Source organism: Mobula birostris, chromosome 3, assembly GCF_030028105.1.
Source record: "Mobula birostris isolate sMobBir1 chromosome 3, sMobBir1.hap1, whole genome shotgun sequence".
NCBI lineage: Eukaryota > Metazoa > Chordata > Chondrichthyes > Myliobatiformes > Myliobatidae > Mobula > Mobula birostris.
In genome coordinates, this window is record NC_092372.1 from 226,588,478 (window position 1) to 226,613,193 (window position 24,716).

Sequence of the window (24,716 nt, forward strand, 5' to 3'; positions counted from 1 at the left end):
ATTCTCTTACTGCTTATTTCTCACCAACTTTCAATGACAAAATCACTGCTTTTTGAACAGAAACACACGCAACTGATGCTATTGAAAAACTGTTCGCTCTAAGCACGGTGTATAGTTTAACGGCCACACAAGTCCACACGATTGATGCAAGGAAGAAACTGTTTGGCAGCAGTCTTCTGTCCCAATTAAGTAGCATTCTGTCCCAACTAAATGAAGGGTACCCGGCTATTTTCTCGATCAGCTTTTGACCTTTAAAAGTTGTCCCAATTAAGCAGCTGCGCCGATAAACCAATGGCCCAATGAACTGGAATCCAAAGTATTGCATTTAAAAGGGAACAGTGTGTACATACCCAGGCCATGTCTGGTTAGGCTCATAGAGGATGAGTAGAGTGGGCTCATAGTAACCGTACAGGAACTGCATGTCAATCACGTTCAGCAGCTTCTCATCCAGCTCCCGAACATCAATAATGTAACTGGGAAGAAAACTGGACTTCTGCCTGTGGGAAAGAGTGCTGATAAGTTTAGTGTAATTTCCCTCTTCAGAGATGCTGCTTTGAAATGTTATACACCCCTCCACATTAGCACGAGACAGAATCAGAATCCGGTTAAATATCACTGGTATATGTTATGAAATTTGTTGGTTCGCAGCAGCAGTACATTGCAATACATAATAATAAAAGCTATAAATTATATCAAGGAAGATTTTTTTTTAATTTTAAAAATTTTTTTTAAAAAGTAGTGCGAAAACAGAGCCGTAAAAAATTGAGATAGTGTACATGGGTTTATTGTCCATTCAGAAATCAGATGGCAGAGGGGAAGAAGCTGTTTCTGAATCGTTGTGTGTCTTCAGGTTTCTGTACCTCCTCCTTGATGGTGGCAATGAGAAGAGGACCGGTTTTGGGTGATGGGGGTCCTTAATGATGGATGCTGACTTCCTTAGGCATCGCCTTTTGAAAATATCCTCCGCTGGGGAGTCTGGTGCCCATGATGGAGCTGGCTCAATCGACAACTTTCAGCAGCTTTTTCCAAACCATGATGCAACCAGTTAGAATGCTCTCCACCATACACATGTAGAAACCTGAGACTTTGGCATCACACCAAGTCTCCTGAAATTCCTGATGAAACATGGCCGCAGCCATGCCTTTGTGTAATTGCATCAATATGTTGAGCCCAAGACAGATCTTCAGAGATGTTGACATCCAGGAACCTGAAACTGCCCACCCTTTCTATTGTTGATCCCTTGATGAGGACTGGTGTGTGATAGTAAAATTTCAGTCAAACAAATTCCCGGGTGTCAACATCTCTGAAGATCTAGCCTGGGCCCTACATATTAATGAAATTATAGAGGGTATGCCAGTAGCTATATTTCATTAGGAGGTTAAGGAGATCTGGTAGGTCTAACAAATTTCTGCAAATGTACCATGAAGAGTGTTCTGGCTGGTTCCATCACAGTCTGGTTTGGAGGTCCAAACGCAAGGGAGCGGAAGAAGTTGCAGAGTGGACTCCTGAAGAAGGGTCTTAGCCCAAAACATCAACTGTTCATTCATTTCCATAGATACTGCCTGACCTGCTGAGCTCCCCCTGCACTTTGTGTGTGTTACAGAGGTTGTAAACCCAGCCAGCGCCATCATGGGCATTAGCCTCCCCACCATCTAGGGAATCAAGGTGATATCTCAAGATGGCGGCATCCATCATTAAGGACTCTAACTATCGAGGACATGCCCTCTTCTTGTTATCACCATCAGGGAGATGGCACAGGAGTCAGGAGACACTCACTCAACATTTAGAAAGGAAATGGTGGAACAAAATGAAAAATTCAAGAAATATATTTTACGAAAATAATAAGCTTACCCCTCCCCCATAACTCCATCTTGTTCATCACTTAAGGTGTCCCTCCGAAAAGGCAAGACCACTAGCTGTGTCCCATAAATTAGCATCACTGCACAACGTCCATCTGGGTCCACACGCACTAGAGGAATGTGAACATTTTGCACAAAGCCATCCTGTCAAGAAAGGCAGGAACAAAAAATACAGCACTTATTCCACAAATCCAACACAGCATTCAGGAGAAACTTCTTACAAAACAGAACACACTAGTGAGTAAAACAGTTGAGAAAAGGATTTGAGTCACCATCCATCTTCCCGCTGCTACCACCAAGCAGGAGGCAGAGATGCCCAAAGTCCTGCGGCATGAGGTTCGAGAACAGCTACATCCCTTCAACAATTTGGCTCTTGAGCCAACTAGCACAACCTTCCAACCACACCATCCAGCAACCCCCGACAACCCCGATTTAACCCTAACCTAATCACACGACTATTTACAATGACCAATTAACTTACGCAGTATGTCTCTCGACAGTGGGAGGACATCTGAGCAGCTGGGGAGAACTCATGCATTCCACTGGGAGAGCATACAGACGCCTTAGAGGACGCTGCAATTGAACTCTGTCGCCCGAGCTGTAATAACGCCATGCTAACCACTATGCTACTGTGGCGCCCATTTACTAACTTTCTAAATTAAAATGGCAAAGAGAAAATAAAATAGACAAACACAAAGATTTTGTCCTGTAGTAACATTCACAAATGTCCTACCTTCAACTCAGGTTCTTCAAAATAATGTAGGGAGAGTGTTTTTAGATCATGGGTCCCAGGATCATACTCAACAACAGACAGCTTTAAAATGAAAAACAGTATTTGTTAGAAACAAAGAGTTACTCTACCAGTGGAGAATTAAACAGTCTTCTATGCTTTAATATAAAAAAACTATTTCCCTTATTCTGTTATATAGAACACTACAGTTCAGTTCAGGTTCTTCAACCCACAATGTTGCACCAATCTTTTAATGCCAAGAGGACCACAGCCTTGTCCTGATTTGGGGGTTTGAATGCCTCAGTGACCCAGAGAGCTATTTTGGCTGGAGTCAGGGCTTTATCCTTTGGCTCTTGGTAGGGTCACCCATGCCAAACAGGTCACAGGGTAGAGGGGAGACACAGACTGGTCCCCCAGGTTCAGGGGGTCAGTTCAGGGCTAACAACACTGACTAGTAAGACAAAACTGTTACGGAAATAATAATGAAGAATTCTTCTGTATTGGAGTGGCCAAGGACAGACAGAGATGGAGTACATTCATTGCTGCCCTAAACGCCAGCAGCACAACAGGCAGCAAGTAAGATCAATCTTGCCCTTCCCTCCCACAGGGCCCTCCATTTTTCTATCACCCATGAGGCTAAGACTCTTAAAAGTCCCTACTGCAGGGGTTCCCAAATTGGGGTCCCCAGACCCCTTGGTTTATGGTAGGGGTCTATGACATTAACAAAAGGTTGGGAACCACTGTCCTATTGTAAGTGCCTCTATCACCACCCCGGCAGCATTTTCACACACCCACTACTCTGTATAAAATAAAACTTCTGATATCCCCACATTAATTTTCTTCAATCTCATTAAAATTATGCCGCCCTTTCTCCCAAAAGAAATGGTGCTGGTTGTCTATTCTATCTATACTTCTTTTCATCCAACAAGATGTACTAGTTAGTAGTGTACCGGGTTTCTTCTTTGTTATGTTAATCTTTTAAACTGCTGTGTATGTGGATTAAAATGGCTTCTATGCTATGTTAAATGTTGAGAAAGTCTCCAGCTAGACATTTACTTGGGTTAATACAGATAGCAGAGGTACTATCAGCCAATGGGTGTCCATCTTATTCTTGCTTGGGGGTGATATGTTGTCTCATATGACTGGGAACCAGGGGCTTTTGGCGGGGAGTTGGAGGAGAGACCGTGAGGACAACGGATGTGCGGGGAAAGCTCAGGTCGAGCCGCGAGTCGACGGGGTCAGAGTGGTCCCGAAGAGGGTCCTGAGCTCCAACGTGTGCACGAAGAACTTGAACTTTGATTAAGTCTGGCGCCTTTTCCGTTCCCTTTTTTGTATTGAACTTATACTAACTTTATAGACTTAGTAACATCTATAAAGTATAATTGGTAAAACAGACAGTGTGTGCTGGCTGATGATTGATGTTTGAAGCTGAATCCGGTGGCAGTTGTACAGCAACCGACACAACTGGGAGACCAAGCGGGCGGCAGACGGGGTTTCCCCAAGATAAATACGAGCCAACATAGCTGAGCATTACAGTAGGTTAACTGATCATTGTTAATTGTACTGTGTTCAGGCTAGGGTTAAGTAGGCGGTGGTGGGGGGGGCGGGGGTGGACTGGACAGTGCGGCTCATGGGCCATGCTGTGTCTTTTTCCTATAGCCGAATTAACTTGAGAGAGGAGCCTACACACAGGTCGGGGCAAGAGATTTAAAAAGGAATGCTCACAGGCTTTCAGCTTTTTCTAGTGGCCCAATCAAATCACAAATTATTAGCAAGGGCAAATAAAAATAAGATAGGAACAAGTGGACTGGCCATTGTGTGAGTGGACCAGTGTCAAAGTGGGAAGTGGCTAAGAGAAGGGGGAGAAGAAGACTGGAGTAATGATAGCGGATTCCATGGTTAGAGGAGTAAGCACGAGATTCTGCGGACGTGAAAGAAACACCTCGATGGCACGTTGCTTCCCAGGTATTAAAGTCAGGAACGTTTTGGATTGAGTCCACTGCACCCTCAGTGGGGGAGGGTGACCAGCCAGAAGTCTTGGTACATATTGGCATTAATGGCTTAGGTAGGAAAGGTAAGGAGGTCCTGAAGTAAGATTCTAGGGAGCTACGTAGAAAAATGAAAAGCAGGACCTCCAGCTTAGTAATCTCTGGATTGCTGCCAGTGCCACCTGCCAGTGGCGGTAAAAATATGATGATTAGGCAGATGAATGTGTGGCTGAGGAACTGGAGCTGGGGACAGGGGTTCAGATTTCTGGATCATTTAGAACTCTTCTGGGGAAGCTATGACTTATTCAAAATGGACAGGTTACACCTGAACCCGAGGGGGACCAATATCCTTGCTGACAGGTTTGCTGGGGCTGCTGGGGAGGGTTTAGTTAAACTGGCAGGTGGGTGGAACCAGATTGGTAGGGCTCTGAGGATGGGCAGTTGGTATACGATTAGATGCAGTGTGCAGTAAGACAGTCCGCAAGGACAGACAGATGATAGGGCTAAAGTGCAGTCAGTGGGATGAGTTGCAGTGTAACACGGAGGCAAAATCTAAAAGGGTGACGAATATAGGAGAAGGTATTATATTGAAAGCCTCAGAATTGAAGGATGTCCCACTTGAACAGAGATGAGGAGGAATTTCTTTAGACAGAAGGCAGTGAATCTATAGAATTCATTACTATAGGCTTCTATGGCAGCAAGTCATAGGGCATATTCAAATAGGAGGCTGATAGGACCTTGATCAGTCAGGATGTGAAAGGATATAGAGAGAAAGCAGGAGAATAGAGTAGTGAGGAAAAATGGATCAACCATGATAAAATGTCACAGCAGACTCGATGAGCCAAATGGCCTACTTCTGCTCATGTTTTTTGTCTTATGGCCTTATAAATAAAATAAATAAATAAATAACAGTCACCTCTCCATCTCCTTCTCTTCAAACCAAAAAGCCCTAGCTCACTCAACCTATCCTCAACCTATCCTCATAAGACATGCCCTAATCCAGGTAATATCCTGGTAATTTCCTCTGCGCCTTCTCTAAAGCTTCCAAATCCTTCCTACAATGAGGTGACCAGAAATGAACACAATATTCCAGGGTTTTATAGAGCTATAGCATTACCTCACAGCTCTTATGTTAAAGGAAGACCAGTTTACCATCCACCTTCCTAAGCCCAACTCACAAAAAAACTCTACTTGCCCTGTCACTCACACACATAGACTACACACTTGCCTTGGCATCCTTGAAACTAAGTAGGAGTGCGTCCCGTTTGGAACCTGCCAGCTGGACACTGGCGACGGACATAACGTTGCCAAACAGGGAAAATGATGCCACCTGCTCCAGCTTTTCCTTACGACCTTTAACCTCTAGAGAAAACAGGAGACACTGATTAACAAATAAATCTGATTTCTATCATTTTTCTTGCTAATGAAAAACAACGAATTATTCACTCCTCCTTTACTGTTAGTCATTTACAGGCCAATAATCCCAGCGAGTTTCAAAACTATCTCAGATAAAACTCTGAAAGTTCACATTAACTTTTTTTGAATACAGTTCCACTTAATACACAGAAGTAGCCCACCAAACTGTATGGTTTACACATATGGAACTCCTATGATTAAAACAGAAGTTAAGATTTTTAAATTGGCTTTTTTTGCCACATGTACATCAAAACACATAGTGAAATGCATAGTGTCAACAACTTGCTGGAGGCACTCTCCAAGTATCACAATGCTTCTGGCACTAACATAACAGGTCCACAATAGGAAACCAGAACACCCGGAGGAAACCCACACGGTCACAGGCTCTTTACAGACAGCTGTAAAGCAGTACATTAACCGCTATGCTACTATGTGCCACTGTGCCGTTTTGTGCAAAGACTGCGGATGCTCTCTACAACCTAATGGCATGAACAATGAGTTTTCCAATCTTAAGTAACCCTTTCCTCCATGGGCTTCCCTCTTTCCCCTTCTTCTCTCCTTCTGACCTCCTACTTTTATCCCCTTTCCTTTAGACCCTCATCATCAATATTCATCCTCCTTCCCCTACTGGTTCCATCCACACACTACATATAGTTTACCCACAAGCTCCCCTTCACCACCTCCCCTATCTGCTTCTGGTCCTGCTTGCCATACATCTCTCACCAAATGGTTCCCATTCTCATCTCTTTTATTAAGAGTCAGTGCACTTTGTATTCCTGTTTACTTCCCTCCAGCCACTGTCTCCAACCTCCACATTCCTCTTCCCCACCTTGCTCTAGCCATCTCCCTATTTTTCCCTCTTTCTCTTGCTCCATCTTTCATTCAACAGTTACTGTCTCCTAACCCCAGCCTTCCAGCATTAACATAACATGCCCAGAATTTACTAACCCTTACTAATCCACACATCCCTCTTTGACCTGGTGCAAACTTCCTTGTCATCTCACACCCCTTAGCAACACAAAATGCACTGCAGAGATTCAGTGGGTCAGGCAGCATGGAAAGAAATGCACCCAGAACATCAACTGTTCATTTCCCTCTATGGATGCTGCCTGACCAGTATCTGTAATCACTTGTTTGCATCTCACCCACCAGTCATCTCACAAACAAGAGAAAACCTGCAGATGCTGGAAATCCGAGCAACCCACACAAAATACCAGCCCTGCCGAAGGATTTTGGCACAAAACATCAACTGTACTTTTTCCATAAATGCTGCCTGGCTTGCTTCTCCAGCATTTTGTGTGTGTTGCATCGGTCACCTCAGTCACCTGAATCAACATTCCCTTTCTGCTCTTTCTACTGGCCTTCTCCCTTCTCAGTCCTGACCTAGGCTTTTAACCCAAAACATCAACATCTCCTCTCCTCCCACAGATGCTGCTCATTTGCCGAGTTCCTCCAGCAGATTGCTGGTTGCTCGAGAGCATATATAAATCTGCCCTGCTGCAGTGATATCCTAATAATGGTCAAACTCGTGGTTGAGAGACCTGGGGCATGTAATCGGAGAGTCTGGTGTCTGTACCCACAGAGTCCTGGGATCAAAGCCCAAAGATCAGAACCTTGATCAGAGTCCCCATTCTCTCTCTCTCTCTCTCTCTCTCTCTCCCTCTCTCTCTTTGGTCTTCTGGAAGACAACATAGGCATTTGAAAGCCCAGATCAGCAGATCTATGAACAACTTCTCAGTCCCTGCTGTCGGACTCCTGAGTCAGATTCAGGTTAGTTTATAGTCAATGAAATTCCGTGTTTGCAGTCAGTGTACATTTAATGATAAATACAACAATAAACACAGTAACTAGTGTGAAACAGCAGAAGCAGAATGGAGCAAGTACAGTAGTACTATCATCGCTACTTGCCGCTACCATCTGGAAAGTGGTACAGGAGCCTCAGGACCCACACCATCAGGTTCAGGAACAGCTGTTACCCCTCAACCACCAGGCTCCTGAACCAGTGGAGATAACTTCACTCATCCCATCTCTGAACTGTTCCCACAACCCATGGACTCACTTTCAAAGACTCTTCATTTCATGTTCTTGATACGTATTGCTTATTTACTATCATTTTTTTCTTTTTGTATTTGCAATAAATTCCACAGATTCACCACCTCCTGCCTAGAGAAGCTCCTCCCCTCACCTGTATCTTCATCCAAATTAAGTTTTTATAAATGGCTCAAAAGTTCTGCACGAAGGGTCTATTCTGCGGCATGCAACTCTATGAGAATCAATCAAGAAATAGCTGTATGATGAAAGGGCAATCTTACCTGAAGATTTGTCTCCTTTTACTGTGCTCTGCAAATACAAACACAGAAGAAACAGATGTCATTGGTCCCAAGACTGAGAACAAAGCACTTGAATGCTGAAAGTCTCAAAGGTGCTGGAAACTCTGAATTTCATATTTCCTCCTAACACAGGAGACAGCCATACAGCCCCTAAAGTCTACAAAAATCCAGAAACTGTAGATGCTGCAAATCCAAAATAAAGTGCTAGAAAGATCAAACACAAGAGCTCTGCGGACGCTGGAAATCTTGAGCAAAACACACAAAATACTGGAGGAACTCAGCAGGTTAGGTAGCATCTATGGAGAGAAATTAACTGTCAATGTTTCAGACTGAGACCTTTAGTTGGGACTAGAAAGGAAGGGGGGAGAACCCAGAATAAGAAGGTGGGGGAAGGAGGGGAGGGGTAGTACAAAGTTGGCAGGTGATAGTGAGACTAGGTAATCAGAAAGGACAATGGACCTTGGGAGAAAGAGAAGGGGGAGGGACATCAGAGGGAGGTGATGGGTAGGTGAGAAGAGAATGTAAAGAGTGTAGCCACAATAGGTATCTGTTTATTCTAACTCCATATACGCTGCATCACTTACTGAGTTCCTTCAACATTTTGTGCGTGATGCAAGAAAGAACTCAGGTCAGGCAGCATCTGTGGAAAGAGAAACAGTTAATGTTTCAAGTTCAGGACTCCTCCTCAGAAATTTGATAACTTTCAAAGCTTTCCCAATAGTCCCATTTTCCCCAATCTATTTCCATTTTCCAATTCTCTCTGACATTTTCATCAATTTGGCCACAGGGAGAGCATCAATACCATGCTTCCAATCCATTTCCAAAATTTTCCAGGCAAACACTTTCACCGTGCATAACGGGGATTCAACTGGAGACAGAGCAGTGACTCATTTTTCTTTTAAGATGGAAAATACACTCAGTAGCCACTTTATTAGGTACACCTTGTTAATGCAAATACTTAAACAGCCAATCATGTGACAGCAACCCAATGCATCAAAGCAATGTCATGGTCAAGAGATTTAATTGTTGTTCAGACCAAACATCAGATGGAAGAAAAAATGTGATCTAAGTGACTGACCATATAAAGATAGTGGAGCCTGATGGGGTGGTTTGAGTATCCCAGAATCTGCTGATCTCCTGGGATTTTCACACACAAGTGTGTAGAGTTTACAGAAAATGGTGCAAAAATAAAAAACATCCAGTTCTAGGAATAAAAACCCCTTATTAATGAGAGAGAAGAGGATCGCCAGACTGGTTCAAGCTGTCAGGAAGGCTACAGTAACTCAAATGTGGTGTGCAGAAGAACATCTCTGAATGCACAGCATGTTGAACCTTGAAGTGGGATACGCAAATGACATGTTTACCGATCACCAGTTGTGCCACCCCTTCAGTGAGGATGGGGATGTCGATCTGCTCGTTAGGACCCCCATCATCCAGGTCATGCTCTCTTTTTGCTGCTGCCATCAGGAAAGTGGTACAGGAACCTCAGGACCCACACTACCAAGTTCAGGAACAGTTATCAGGCCCTTGAACTCAAGGAGATAACTTTACTCAACTTCACTGTTCCTACAGCTTATTGCCACACTTTCAAGAACTCTTTATCTACTGCTCTCAATATTTATTATTATTATTATTATTTACTTTTTCTATTTGCACATTGGCTGTTTGTCTGCTCTACTGGGCACAGTCTTTCACTGATTCTATTGCGTTTCTTTGTATTTACTGTGAATGCCCATGAGAAAACAAATCTCAGGGTTGTATAAGACAACACACGTGCACATTGATAATAAATTTACTTTGAATTTTGATCTTTATCGCCCCAATATGAGCCCATTGATCATGCTTTCCCATGTCCTGCTGTGATGTAACCTGCTCTTAGTTGAACCACTTACTTGATTAAGCCATTAGAGAGGACAATGCATGTGGTCTCATTCACTAGTAAGGCAGCAACAAGTAGGGAACAAACTATAAATTGTAATCACAAGAGATTCTGCAAGGTCAGAGATCAGAGCAACACACACAAAATATTAGAGGAACTCAGCAAGTCAGGCAGCACCTATGGAAATGAATAAAGCTGTCGTTTCAGGCTGCGTTCCTTCATCAGGACTCTGATGAAGGGTCTTGGCCCAAAAATATCGACTGTATATTACTGCTGCCTGACCTGCTGAAAACAAGCTGCAGCACTTCCCTTTAAAATAATCGGTAACACCCTTCCAAAGAAAAATCAGCATTTAAAGTTTTCATTCAAGCTCACCTCTGCATCATGGATGAGTCTGTAGACCTGCAGCTGAGATGTTCCAGCCACCACCAGGTTGCGTTCCGCATTGGAAAAGAAGCTGCAGTAGATGGCAAACTCCAGCCCCGTCGGGGGATGGACCTGGCGATAGACTGCATACATATTGTCAACTCCTGCAAACAGTCAAAATATAACAGCCATGAGCTCCTGCCCACTCAGTCTTTACTGGTATGGCACTGGCTGAATCAATATTTCTACTCAGCTCACTGTGCAACTAAAACCTCTGAACTTGCCCCACTGCGCATAACCGTGGGGCAGGACACTAGGGCGGTGGTCAGCTTTCCAGCACCAGTGGTTGGGGCTCATAGAACAGTATAGCTCAGGAACAGGCTCTTCAGCCTACAACGATGTGCCAAACAAATTAAATGGCTTTCTAAACTAACCTCTTCTGCCTACACAACATCCATATCCTTCCATTTCCCCCCACATTCATGTGCCCAACTAAATGTCTCTTAAAAGTCTCCAAGGTTTCTTCCTCTACCACCACCCCAGGCACCCACCACTGTGTAAAGAAGTTACTCCTCACATCTCCTTTGAAATAACCTCCTCGCACCTTAAATGCATGCCCTCTGGTATCGAGATTTCAAACCTTGGAAATAGATATGGTCTGTCTACTCTATTTATGCCTCTCATAATCTTATAAACCTATCAATTTTCAATTCCAAATACTTGTCTATATGGAATTTTTATGTTCTCCCTGTGATTGTGTGGGTTGTCTCTGGGTGTTCCAGTCTCTTTCCACATTCCAAAGATATATGGGTTACTAAGCTGTGTTGGTGCCAGAAGCATGACGTTATTGTAGGCTGCCCCGAGGACTACCCTCTAGACTGTGGTGGCAGTTGATGTAAACCAGCGGTCCCCAACCTCCGGGCCGCAAAGCATTGCTACCGGACTGCGAGGAAACGATATGATTTGGCGATATGAATCAGCTGCACCTTTCCTCATTCTCTGCCACGCCCACTGTTGAGCTCGAACACACAGAGGTCATTACCCGCGTGTCATCCATGTCAGCGCGGGAAGGAGATCAACTCCTTGAGCTTGCAAATGACGGCGGGCTGAAAAGTATGTTTGACATAACATCTCTGCCGGCATTCTGGATCAAGGTCAAGGCTAAATATCCTGAGATAGCCACGAAAGCACTGAAAACGTTGCTTCCATTTCCAACATACCTCTGCAATGAATGCAACGAAAACTAAATTGTGGAACAGACTGGACATAAGGAACCCCCTTTGAGTATCACTGTCTCCCATCACTCCTCGATGGCACCGTCTTGTTGCAGGGAAACAAGCCCAGGGCTCCCACTGATTCAGCGATATTGGTCTGTTGCAATGATTTTATATGTTCATACCGGGAAAATATGTGCTGTGTGCTTAATAACCAAACGTTACTTAAAATGCTATTGACTTATATAACATTATAACAATTACAGCACGGAAATAGGCCATCTTTGCCCTTCTAGTCTGTGCCGAATGCTACTCTCACCTAGTCCCACCGACCTGCACTCAGCCCATAACCCTCCATTCCTTTCCTGTCCATATACCTATGCAATTTTTCTTTAAATGATAATATCGAACCTGCCTCTATCACTACTACTGAACACTTACTTCAAGCTCCCCTGTCCTCCCCCGATAATTCATGCGAGGAAAATATGCACTGTGTGTTTAATATTAAATTCGTTAGATAAATCCTTTTAGAAATTAAATTGAGTGTATTAGCCACTTATCACCCATATTCCGGTCGTGATTGACTCCCCCCCCCGAACAGAATCGCCAAAAATGATTTGTAGAAAGAAAAAAAATCGGCATGTATACACATGCGCACACAGGTGCCCGCGCAAGGCTTCATGGTCATTGTAGTCTTTCTCGGGGTAAACACAACGTATTTGATTGCTACTCTTGTCTGCTGGCAACTCTACACCCCCCCCCCCCACCACCCCCGGATCGGCCGGTCCACAAGAATATTGTCAATAATAAACTAGTCCGCGTTGCAAAAAAGGTTGGGGACCCCTGATGTAAACAACTCATTTCACAGTATGTTTTGAACATGTGACAGATAAAGTTAAAGCAAAAGTAATCTTTAAAAGGATAGCCACAAAAGCAATGGAAAGGACAGTACATTTGTTATTTGCCAAACCACTGTTGGACTTGTGGAACTTCCCAATTCAATTCTTCTATCCTCTCACTGTCCTGACATTCTGAAACCTACTGATTTCAGCTTTCTTATCAAACGAACATTCACAACCCTTCAAATCGATACCGCAGGTCCTGGACCCAAGAGCATATTGAAGCAGCAGGGCCTGGACCGATTCAAGCGCTAGGCTAGATTGAAAAGGTCAAGATGTTGGGCTGATGGAGAACGACGGGCTGGGATTCAGATTGAAAAGGTCAGGGTGTCGGGCCGAAGGAGAGGGACAGGCTGGGGTTCAGATTGAAAAGTTCAGGATGACGGGCTGAAGGAGAACGACAGGCTGGGGTTCAGATTGAAAAGGTCAGTGTGTCGGGCTGAAGGAGAACAATGGGCTGGGGTTCAGATTGAAAAGGTCGGGGGTCAGACTGAAGGTGAGGGACGGACTGGGGTTCAGATTGAAAAGGTCAGTGTGTCAGGCTGAAGGGGAACGATGGGCTGGGGTTCAGGTTGAAAAGTTCAGGATGACGGGCTGAAGGAGAACGACAGGCTGGGGTTCAGATTGAAAAGGTCAGTGTGTCAGGCTAAAGGAGAACGATGGGCTGGGGTTCAGACTGAAAAGGTCGGGGGTCAGACTGAAGGAGAGGGACGGGCTGGGGTTCAGATTGAAAAGGTCAGGGTGTCAGGGCTGAAGGAGAGGGACAGGCTGGGGTTCAGATTGAAAAGGTCAGGGTGTCAGGGCTGAAGGAGAGGGACAGGCTGGTATCAGATTGCTGCTTCACAAGGTTTTCTCATCTCTGTGCTGAAATGAGGCTGTGGCCTGCAACTAACAGGCTCCTGGACTGGCTGTAGTGATGACTGGCTTCATGGCTGTGGACTCACTTTCGTGAACTTCAATTCTGAATGTTATTCGTTTTCTTTTATTGTTTGCATGATTTGGTTGTTTTTCTTCATATTGGGTGTTTGGCAGGCTTTTTTTAAAAACTGGCTCTAATGTGTTTCTATGTTTTGTGGCTGCCTGAAAGGCGACAAATCTCAAGGTTATGTATGGTATACATACTTCGTTAATAAATATACTTTTAACTTCGAGGTATAAACCTCTGCAATTCTCCATCCCACTGTCCAAATTATTCCTCTTCTCAATCTTAAATGGGAAGACACTATACTGAGACTATGCTAATTCTACACATTTCAGCTCAAAGTAGTACCATCTTCAACACAGTTCAAGTTTATTGTAATTTCAACCATACACATGTATACTGCCAAAGGAAGCTATGTTTCTCTGGACCAAAGTACACAAAAATCAGTACATAAAACTCACAAACAACACACAAAGTAATATTACCACAAACAAATTAACAAATAATAAAGTGCATTTACAACACAAGTTAAAAGGGGGAGGAGGAGGGAGGGAACGTCGACTCAGACCATGAGAGGCCTGCGCCGCGCATTTTCATGCCTTACAAGGCGCAGATTGGAAGTCTGTGTGGGGCGCCACTCCTCGCACAGACACTAGAGCAATGTGTGGTTAAGTGCCTTGCTCAAGGACGCAAACACGCTGCCACAGCTGAGGCTCGAACTAGCGGCCTTCAGATCACTAGGCCACTAGTTAACAACTTGGCCACCTGCCCAACACAAAGTTAAAAAGTGAACAGTATAGCACTGTTGTGAGACCTGGGTGATGGCAGGGAGTTCAGAAATCTCACGGCCTGGGCTAAGGAGCTGTTTCCCATCCTAACAGTCCTTCTCCTAATGCCAAGGTACCTCCTGCCTGATGGTAGGGGATCAAAGAGATCGCTGGACAGATGGGAGAGATCATTGACAATGCCATGAGCTGTGTGGAAGAGAGGCCCCCGATGATCCTCTCAGCAGTCCTCACAATCCTTTGTAGGGTCAGGATCTTGCTTGGTTTATTTGCCACATGTACTGAGAGGCAGTGAAAAAGTTTGTTTTGTAAACCATCCATACAGTTCATTTCATGAAATACTGTACTTTAAACAGGACAAGGGTAAAACACTAACAGAATGAAGAAAATAGAATCAAAATCAGTTTTATTATCACCAAAATGTCATGAAATTTGCTGTTTTACTGCAGCAGTACAGTATATAAAAAATTACCATAAGTTTCAAAAAGTAATATAAAAAAAAGTACTGTAGTGCAAAAACAGCTCAGAACGGTGAGGTAGTGTCCATGGGACCATTCAGAAATCTGACGGCAGAGGCCAATGCTGGCAGACAATAAGATGCAAGGACCATGACAAGGTAGGCTGTGAGGTCAAGGAACACAAACAAAATCCACTCAGAAATCTTACGAGAGTGGGAGAGAAGCTGGTCTTAATCCTGGTGATCCTTAATCGGAAATATCTCAACACCTCATTATAGAACATCATTTTCAGTTCCTTTTGATCTCATCTTCTTTAGAGATTTTCCACCCACAATCTTCAACCAAATAGCTCTCACAAGGACATGATTTGGGTTTTTTTCAGGGAAAACCAAATTTGAAAAGGATGCTTCACAGACCCTCTCGATCAACAGTCAAAGGATACAGCAAGGTAAAATAAACTGCAACTATTGCTATGTCCTCCATTTAAAGATTCACTTCATTCGTCACATGTGCATCAAAACATCAGAGAAGCACAATTGTTTTGCGTCACCGACCAACACAGAGTCCAGGGATGTGCTGGAGGCAAGTGTCGCCACGCTTCCCGTGCCAACAGAGCATGCCCACAACTTGCTAATCAATACATCCTTGGACTGTAGGAGGAAGACCAAAGTACCCAGAGAGATGTCACACAGTCACTGGGAGAACATACAAACTTACTACAGACAGTAAACAACAGGAATTCTGCAGATGCTGGAAATTCAAGCAACATACTTATCCGTGTAAGCGGAACAAGTGCTACACATGCCCTTACACTTCCTCCCTTACCACCATTCAGGGCCCCAAACAGTCCTTCCAGGTGAGGCAACACTTCACCTGTGAGTCGGCTGGGGTGATATACTGCGTCCGGTGCTCCCGATGTGGCCTTTTATATATTGGCGAGACCCAACGCAGACTGGGAGACCGCTTTGCTGAACACCCACGCTCTGTCCGCCAGAGAAAGCAGGATCTCCCAGTGGCCACACATTTTAATTCCACATCCCATTCCCATTCTGACATGTCTATCCACGGCCTCCTCTACTGTAAAGACGAAGCCACACTCAGGTTGGAGGAACAACACCTTATATTCCGTCTGGGTAGCCTCCAACCTGATGACATGAACATCGACTTCTCTAACTTCCGCTAATGCCCCACCTCCCCCTCGTACCCCATCTGTTACTTATTTTTATACACACATTCTTTCTCTCGCTCTCCTTTTTCTCCCTCTGTCCCTCTGAATATACCTCTTGCCCGTCCTCTGGGTCCGCCCCCCCCCCCGTCTTTCTTCCCGGACCTCCTATCCCATGATCCTCTCGTATCCCTTTTGCCTATCACCTGTCCAGCTCTTGGCTCCATCCCTCCCCCTCCTGTCTTCTCCTATCATTTTGGATCTCCCCCTCCCCCTCCAACTTTCAAATCCCTTACTCACTCTTCCTTCAGTTAGTCCTGACGAAGGGTCTCGGCCTGAAACGTCGACTGCACCTCTTCCTAGAGATGCTGCCTGGCCTGCTGTGTTCACCAGCAACTTTGATGTGTGTTACTACAGACAGTGGCAGGAACTGAACGCAATCGCTGGCACTGTAAGCTGCTACACTAACCCCTATGCTACTGTACCACCCTATACACTTGGCATCACAAGCAGTAAAGATCATGCTCATCATATTTGTAGATGCACAGAATCCATACCAGGACTAACGAAGCAAATCTTCAGTCATTGGGAGAAGACAGTTGAGAAGACATAAAAACGTTTTAAACACAAGAAATTCCGCAGGTGCTGGAAATGCGGAGCAGCACACACAAAATGCCGGAGGAACTCAGCAGGTCAGGCAGCATCTATGGAGAGGAATAACTGAAGTCAGGTGAAGGGTCTTGGCCCGAAACATCAGCTCTATAGTCCTGTTTCTAGATACTACCTGACCTGCTACGTTCCTCCAGCATTTTGTGTGTTACAAAAATCCTTGTAGAAGACAGCAGGGAGACCTTCTTTAAATATTTGGAATTAGAATTTTCTCACTTGATCTAGATGTGGAAGATTAGTTCTGAATTTACTTCTGAAACTCCTCTCTGAAGTTCTTGAATCTGAGTCGGGATGTCATCTGCTCCTTAACATCACTACAATCTTAATTGTTACAATTTCTTATTGACCCAGGGTGGTGTCATGGATACATGGACAAGGAGGCATTGGTGAAAAGGCTACCGGATAAAATGATCTGCAGATGAGGTTTTTTACATCAGGCAAACAAATAGAAAACATCCAGACAACTGAAGGTCAATGTTGAACCAAAAACTGTGACCTAACTGATAATTGCAGCTTCAATTCCAAAATTTAAGAGAACTTGCTGGAAGATTAATGAATAAGAGGGATATGGGCTATGGTTTGGGTGCATGTTGATGGGACGAGGCAGAATAACTGTTTGACACATATTAGATGGACCAAAGGACTAGTTTCTGTGACTCTAAAGAACAGATGGCAGATGAAAGGAACACTGTAAGGTCAGCAATCCAAGAAGAGCAGGATGAGCTGCCTCAATGACTGTCATCCAGTGGCATTCACATCCACTGTGATGAAATGCTTTGAGAGGTTGTCATGGCTAGAATCAACTCCTGATCATTTTGGCAGCAGTGCACATTCCACCTCAGGCCAATGTCAAACAGGCTCTAGATGATCTGAGCAATGGATCAACATGCACAAAACAGCACACCCTGACACCTTCACCATCATTTTGCGGGATTTTAAACAGACCAGCCCGAAAAAAGTCACTAAGTAATTAATTTATCAACAAGTCACTTGTACTACCAGAAGAAACAATACACTGGACCACTACTACACCACCAAGAGTGCTTACATTGCTATTCCACATCTTCTCGTTGGACAGTCTGATCATCTAGCTGTACTTCTACTCCCTGAGTATAGGCAGAGACTGAAGACTGCAGCACCAGTAGTGAGGATGAAGAAGGTACGGACAAGGGAAGCACAGAAGCACCTACAGGACTGCTTAGAATCGGTAGACTGGACCTATATTCAGGGATTCATCTTCGAACCTGGATGATTATGCCACAGTTGTTACCGACATCATTAAAACCTGTGTGAATGAGTTGTGTGAACTGCCTTAATGACTATCACCCAGTAACATGCACATCTATGGTGATGAAATGCTTTGAGAGGTTGGTTATGGTTAGAATCAACTCCTGTCTCAGCAAGATCGTGGACCCACTGCAATTTGCCTATCGTCACAATAGGTCTATGACAGACACGTTCTCGATAGCTCTTCACACGGCCTTAGATCACCTGGACAATATAAAAACCTATGTCAGGATGCTGTTTGTTGACAATAACTCAGCGTTTAATACCAACACTCCCACAATCCTGATCAATAAGCTACAGAACCTGGGTCTTTGCCATTGGAAACACAGTAAGACAGCAGCTATAAGAACATAAGAAATAGGAGCAGGAGGAGGCCATCCGGCCCATCGAGCCTGCCCCGCCATTCAATAAGATCGTGGCTGATCTGTCCATAAACTCAGCTCCATCTACCTGCCTTTTCCCCATAACCCTTAATTCCCCTATGTAAAAACCTATCTAACTGTATCTTAAATATATTTAGTGAAGAAGCCTCAACTGCTTCCCTGGGCAGAGAATTCTGGATTCACCACTCTCTGGGAAAAACAGTTTCTCCTCATCTCCGTCGTAAATCTTCCCCTCTGAATCTTGAAGAAATGTCTCCTAGTTCTAGTCTCACCTACCATTAGAAACAACTTTTCTACTTCTATCTTATCTATCCCTTTCAAAATTTTGTACATTTCTATAAGATCCCCTCTTATTCTTCTGAATTCCAGACAGTATAGTCTCAGGCGATGCAATCTCTCCTCATAGGTTAACCCCTTCATCTCTGGAACCAACCTGGTAAACCTCCTCTGCACTGCCTCCAAAGCCAGTATATCCTTCCTCAAGTATGGAGACCAGAACCGCACACAGTACTCCAGGTGCAGCCTCACCAGTACCCTGTATAGTTGCAGCATGACCTCCCTGCTCTTGAATTCAATCCCTCTAGCAATGAAGGCCAACATTCTGTTTGCCTTCTTAATAACCTGTTGTACCTGCAAGCCAACTTCTTGCGATTCATGCACAAGCACTCCCAAGTCCCTCTGCACAACAGCATGCTGCAATCTTTCACCATTTAAATAACAATCTGCTCTTCTATTATTCCTTCCAAAGTGGGTGATCTCGCATTTACCAACGTTGTATTCCATCTGCCAGACCTTGGCCCACTCACTTAACCTATCTATATCCCTCTGCAGACTCTCCACATCCTCTGTACAATTTGCTTTTCCACTCAGTTTAGTGTCATCAACAAATTTTGCTAAGCTACGCTCAGTCTCCTCTTCCAAATCATCAATGTAAATGGTAAACAGCTGCGGGCCCAGCACCGACCCCTGCGGCACCCCATTCGCCACCAACTATATTTCATTAGGAGTTTGAAGAGATTTGGTTTGTCAACTAAAACACTCAAAAACTTCTATAGATGTACAGCGGAGAGCATTCTGATGGGCTGCATCACTGTTTGGCATGCGGAGGTGGGGGGAGGGAGGGGCCACTGCACAGGGCTGAAAGAAGCAACGTAAAATTAGTCAGCTCCATCTAGCCTCTGTAGTATCCAAGAGATCTTCAAGGAGCAGTGTCTCAGAAAGTCAACGTCCATTATTAAGGACCCCCAACACCCAAGGGCATTGCCTCTTTTCATTGTTACTGTCAGGGAGGAGGTACAGAAGCCTGAAGTCACACACTCAACGATTCAGGAGCAGCTTCTTCCCCTCTGCCATTCCTAAATGGACACTGAACCCATGAACACTACATCACTTTTTCTCAAATATATATTATTTCCATCTTTGCATTATTTTAAATCTATGTAATTGATTCATTTATTTTTTTTCTTTCTACATTATCATGTATTGCATTGTACAGCTGCTGCTAAATTATCAAATTTCAATACCATGCTGGTGATAATAAACTTGATTCAGTCTGAGCAAGGACCTGGACCCGCTGCAATTTGCCTACTGCCACAATAGGTCTACAGTGAATGCAATCTCACTGGCTCTCCACTCAGCCTTCGATCACACCTTGGCGTTCACCACAATCATACCCTCAGTTCTAATCAAAAAGGTCCAAAACCTGAGTCTCTGTACCTCACTCTACAACTGAATCCTTGACTTCCGCAGCAGGAGAACACAGTCCGTGCAGATCAGAAATAACATCTCCTCCTCATTGACAACCAACACAGGTGGACTTCAAGGATGTGTACTGAGGCATTGCTCCACCCTCTCTACGACTACAACTGTGTGGCTAGGCGCAGCTCAAACACCACCTAATAGATTTGCCAACAACACAACTTTTGTCAGCAGAATTTCAGATGGTGACGATGAGGCAAACAGCAGTGAGATAGATCACCTGATTAAGCGGTACCGCAGCAACAGCCTTGCACCCAATTTCAGTGAGACCAAGGAACTGACTGTAGATTTCAGAAAGGGAAAGTCGATGAAATGCACACCAGTCCTCTTGAAGGATCAGAATGGAAATGGTTAGTTTCAAGTTCCTGGGTATCAACATCTCTGAAGATCTATCCTGGGCCCAACACATTAATACTATTACAAAGAAAGCACAACAGCAGCTATATGTCACTAGGAGTTTGAGGAGAACTGGTATAAGACCATAAGATATCTGGCCCATCAAGCCTGCTCTGACATATCATGGTTGATCCAATTTTCCTCTCAACCCCAATCTCCTGCCTTCTCCCCATATCCAGTATCCCTTCATGCCCTGACCAGTCAAAAATCTAATAACCTCTGCCTTAGAGATACAAAAGACTTGACCTCCACAGCTGCTTGTGGCAAAGGATTCCAGACTCAACTACTCTCTGGCTAAAGAAATTCCTCCCCATCTCCATTCTAAAAGGACGCTCCTCTATTGAGAATGTGTCCTCTGGTCTTAGACTCTCCCACCATAGGAAACATCCTCTCCCCATCCACTCGATCAAGGCCTTTCACCATTTGATAGGTTTCAATTAGGACATCTCTCATTTATTTTCAAAAAAATGAGGCTGAATCATCTCAACCATTTTCTCAGTCTCAATTGCTATATTATACTAAATTGTTAACAAGTTTTGTGGTATAGCTAATCTAGAGGACAAGTGGGAAAGAGCTACCTTCACACCACAACCAAGGTCACACCAACTTCAGTGAGCAGACAAAGCTTTTCCATGTGTATGTTCACTTCCAAATTGTCCACTCAGTCACCAAGACATATAACAGAATGGCCTCACACTAACATCTGCAAACCAAAGGTCAAAGTATTCATATAACACAGTCCTCTGGCAATAAGGTTCCACAAAAAGACCCAAGAAACAGAAATCACTTCCCAAGTATTGGGAGTCATCTCTTGGGGAAGTCAGATCATGATGCCATGGAGAGCATTCTAACTGGTTGCATCACTGTCTAGTACAGAGGGGTCACTGCACAGATCAGAAAAAGCTGCAGAAAGTTGTAAACACAGCCAGCTTCATCATGGACACTAGCCTCCAAGGCCATCTTCAAAAGGTGATGCCTCAAAAAGGCAGTATCCATCATTAAGGACATGCCCTCTCATTGCTACCAACAAGGAGGTGGTACAGGAGCCTGAAGTCACACACTCAACATTTCAGGAACAGCTTCTTCCCATCGGCCATCAGGAACAGCTTTCTGCTGTTACCGTTTATTTTTTGTTTCAGCGTTGAAGTTCTTTTCAGCTTTGGTGGCCAGGATGAGCAATTCAAGGTTGCATGTTCCCAAGAGGCGTAATCGATCTCAAGGGCGTGGAGCAAAGTCTTGAGCGTGTCCTTGAATCGTTTTCACTGACCATCATAAGAGTGCTTTCCTGTGGACAATTCCCCAAAGAACAACTGCTTGTGGGTGCGATCACCTGACATCCTGATTATTGATGTTTTGTCAGCAATGTTAGTAGCCTATGGAGACCCAACACTACATATCCTCAAATCCCCACTCGGCCAAGCACCGATTCAAGCTACCATTAATTCTGCAGGTCCAGCAATGACCTCATCAACTATCTCCTAACCCAATGAGCTGGAATGGAAGCAGGTTACCTGGCTCCCAATGTGACCATTGGGAAGAGGAATGACCGTCTTTCCCCAATACTGACTTGCCAAACTGATCTTCTGCTGTGGGGTTAATAGGCCCCCCTACAACATCGTCCTGGGATAATGAAAGTGGCGAGTTTTTCGGGGTTCTGGTTTCTATAAGTGATCTCAGGTACCAGATCCTGAGAGCCAGAAGGTTAACTCATTATTTTAATAAGTCAGTGTGCAAAATTGAAGGACGCAAATCTGGAAATATTACAGTAATGGATTGATAATTAGTTGACAGACAGGAATAAATGGGCCACGCACACCAAATACTAGAGGAACTCAGAAGGTCACACAGTATCTATGGAAAAGAGTATAGTCGATGTTTCCAGCCAAGGCCCTTCAGCAAGACTGAAAAAAAAGATGAGAAGTCAGAGCAAAAATGTGGGAGATGGGGAGGAAGAAGTACAAGGTAGTAGGTGACAGGTGAAACTGGAAGAGGGGGAAGTGTGAAGTAAAGAGCTGGGAAGCTGATAGGTGAAAGAGATAAAGGGCTGGAGAAGGAGGAATCTAATAGCAGGGTAGCAGACCATGGATAGCTTCCTACAGTTGTCATAGCCAGGGGTGGTAGTAGGGATAAGCTCCCACTACCTACAAAGAATTCCAAATGGCGCGTGACTCTAAAAGCCTCTGACAACCAAGTCCAACTCCTGGCCTTCACGTGTGGCTTAGCTACTAGGCCCAGCAAAGATGTTTCTACTGACAAGGGAAGGGGCAATGGCAGACCACTGGTGCCGCAAAAGCAGTCAGCCTTGGATGGCAGCCCGCCTAGGAGAAGGAAAACTCTGATTTTAAACCTCCGCTGCCTTGTGGCCTTACCCACCCATGGGAAAGGCTTCGGGAGTAAACTCCGAGGAAGAAATCCAGAGCAGGGGACCCTAAGGCAGCTTGATGTTGTTTACAACTTCACTCTGGCAACCTCTGGAACGACACTGGTGCCAAGTTGCATCAGCATTTGCCCTTCTCTTGGACTACATCAGTGACGTGGAGGGGGGGAACCAGCTGCATGGGCAAATCTTCCCGCACAGGAGATGACACAGTCCACCAAGGTGCAAACCCTGGGATCGATGGCTGCCTACTACTAGACCACGGATTGCACCCTATCAAGTCCCTCCTTATGAATGCACTGCACCATCACAAGCAACGCAATGAACCTACTCCATACCCTCTCCGCTTCTAGATCATAAGACATAGGAACAGAATTAGGCCATTTGGTACAGCGAGTCTACTCCACCATTCCACCATGGCTGATTCCCCCCCCCCAATTCTCCCCATAAACTTTAACTCCTTCACCCAACAAGACCTTTCAACTTCAACCTTGATTTACACCCAATGATTTACAACCTACAAACTAGTGTGGCAACAAATTCCAGATACGGCCCTCTGGCTGAAGAAGTTCTCCCTCATCTCAGTTTTAAAGGGATGAACCTCTATTCTGATGCTGTGCGCTCAGATCCCAGACTCTCCGATAATGGAAACATCATCTGCACATACACACTTTCAATGAGAATTCCCCTCTTCCTTCTGAGCTCAATCGAGCCATCACAACCTAAGCCTTTCAACCCAGGATCATTCTTGTGAACCTCCTCTGCACCCCCACAGCACAGCTTTCACTCACATTCAATGATTTAGGAACAGCTGCTTCCCCTCCGACATGAGACTTCTGATCGGTCCACGAACACTACGTCGTTATCTATTGTAGGAACTACTTACTTTGAGTAATTTGCCGGGTATTTTTTAACTTTACACTGTACCGCTAACGCAAAACAACAAATTTGACTGATCTTCCCCTACACGAGGGACCACAATTCCTACAATCCTGTGATCCTGAGAGTTAAAACCTGCGTGATCGCACATGGACTGCGTGGTTATATCCCCGGACTCTAGTGATTCTGTGGCCGGTAGGTCTCCCGTCAGCACAGACCGAGCATCCCTGACTCCCCCCCAAAGGGGAGACAAGGCCGAGGCACTGCGCCGGTTGCTCGTAAATTCCCCGGCTCACTTACCAGCAGAGCACGCTAGTTAGCAGCACAAATTCTGCCTCCCGACACCGGGGAAGGTCACTTCTCCGAGGGCGGCGGGCCGGCGGAACATCAACGCTATCTCATTGATCGGGAACAGGCGCCGCCATGCTAACTGCACTGCCCGCCCCCACCTCGCGGAGCCAAGATCTCGCGATATCGAGCGATGCAAATTACGGTGGCGACCGACCGCTTTCCGCGTTGCACATGCGCAGACAGCCAGTATTCGGAGGGTAAAGCGTCGGTGCCTGACGCGCGCCGCCGGCGGCTTTTGGCGGGAGCGCGGCGGCTTCTATTTCGTTCGCTTGGGGAGAGGAAAATGGCGGCACGTTTAGTCTGGGAGGCTAATTCAAATGGCACAGATTTCGTGCAGAACATTGGTTTGTATCGCCATCAGATATTGAGGGATCGGATTGAGGATATACAGCTGCCGCAAAACAAATTCCAACCTGTTTCTGATACTGATCTCAGGCTCTCTAGTCCAGATGGAATATTCACATATTTCTTCACCACCTTCTCCAGTTTGACAATAACAATATCCTATAACAGGGAACAACAGGAATTCTGCAGATGCTGGAAATTAAAGCAACACACATCAAAGTTGCTGGTGAACACAGCAGGCCAGGCAGCATCTCTAGGAA

The 24,716-nt window shown here is 44.9% G+C and overlaps 1 protein-coding gene across 1 annotated transcript in view; it reads right to left on the bottom strand.

Annotated features, from left to right (window-relative positions):
- cpsf1 (cleavage and polyadenylation specific factor 1) overlaps positions 1-24,207 on the bottom strand; it is a 134,648-nt gene extending 110,441 nt beyond the window's left edge. Inside the window, exons 1-7 of the mRNA XM_072254262.1 lie at positions 24,061-24,207; positions 10,578-10,732; positions 8,306-8,333; positions 5,806-5,939; positions 2,593-2,673; positions 1,852-2,003; positions 351-497 (exon numbers count right to left, since the gene is read on the bottom strand). Coding sequence (XP_072110363.1) covers positions 351-497; positions 1,852-2,003; positions 2,593-2,673; positions 5,806-5,939; positions 8,306-8,333; positions 10,578-10,721 — 686 coding nt within the window. The 5' untranslated portion in view covers positions 10,722-10,732; positions 24,061-24,207. The remainder of the gene's footprint in view (positions 1-350; positions 498-1,851; positions 2,004-2,592; positions 2,674-5,805; positions 5,940-8,305; positions 8,334-10,577; positions 10,733-24,060) is intronic.
- Positions 24,208-24,716: the final 509 nt, after the last annotated feature.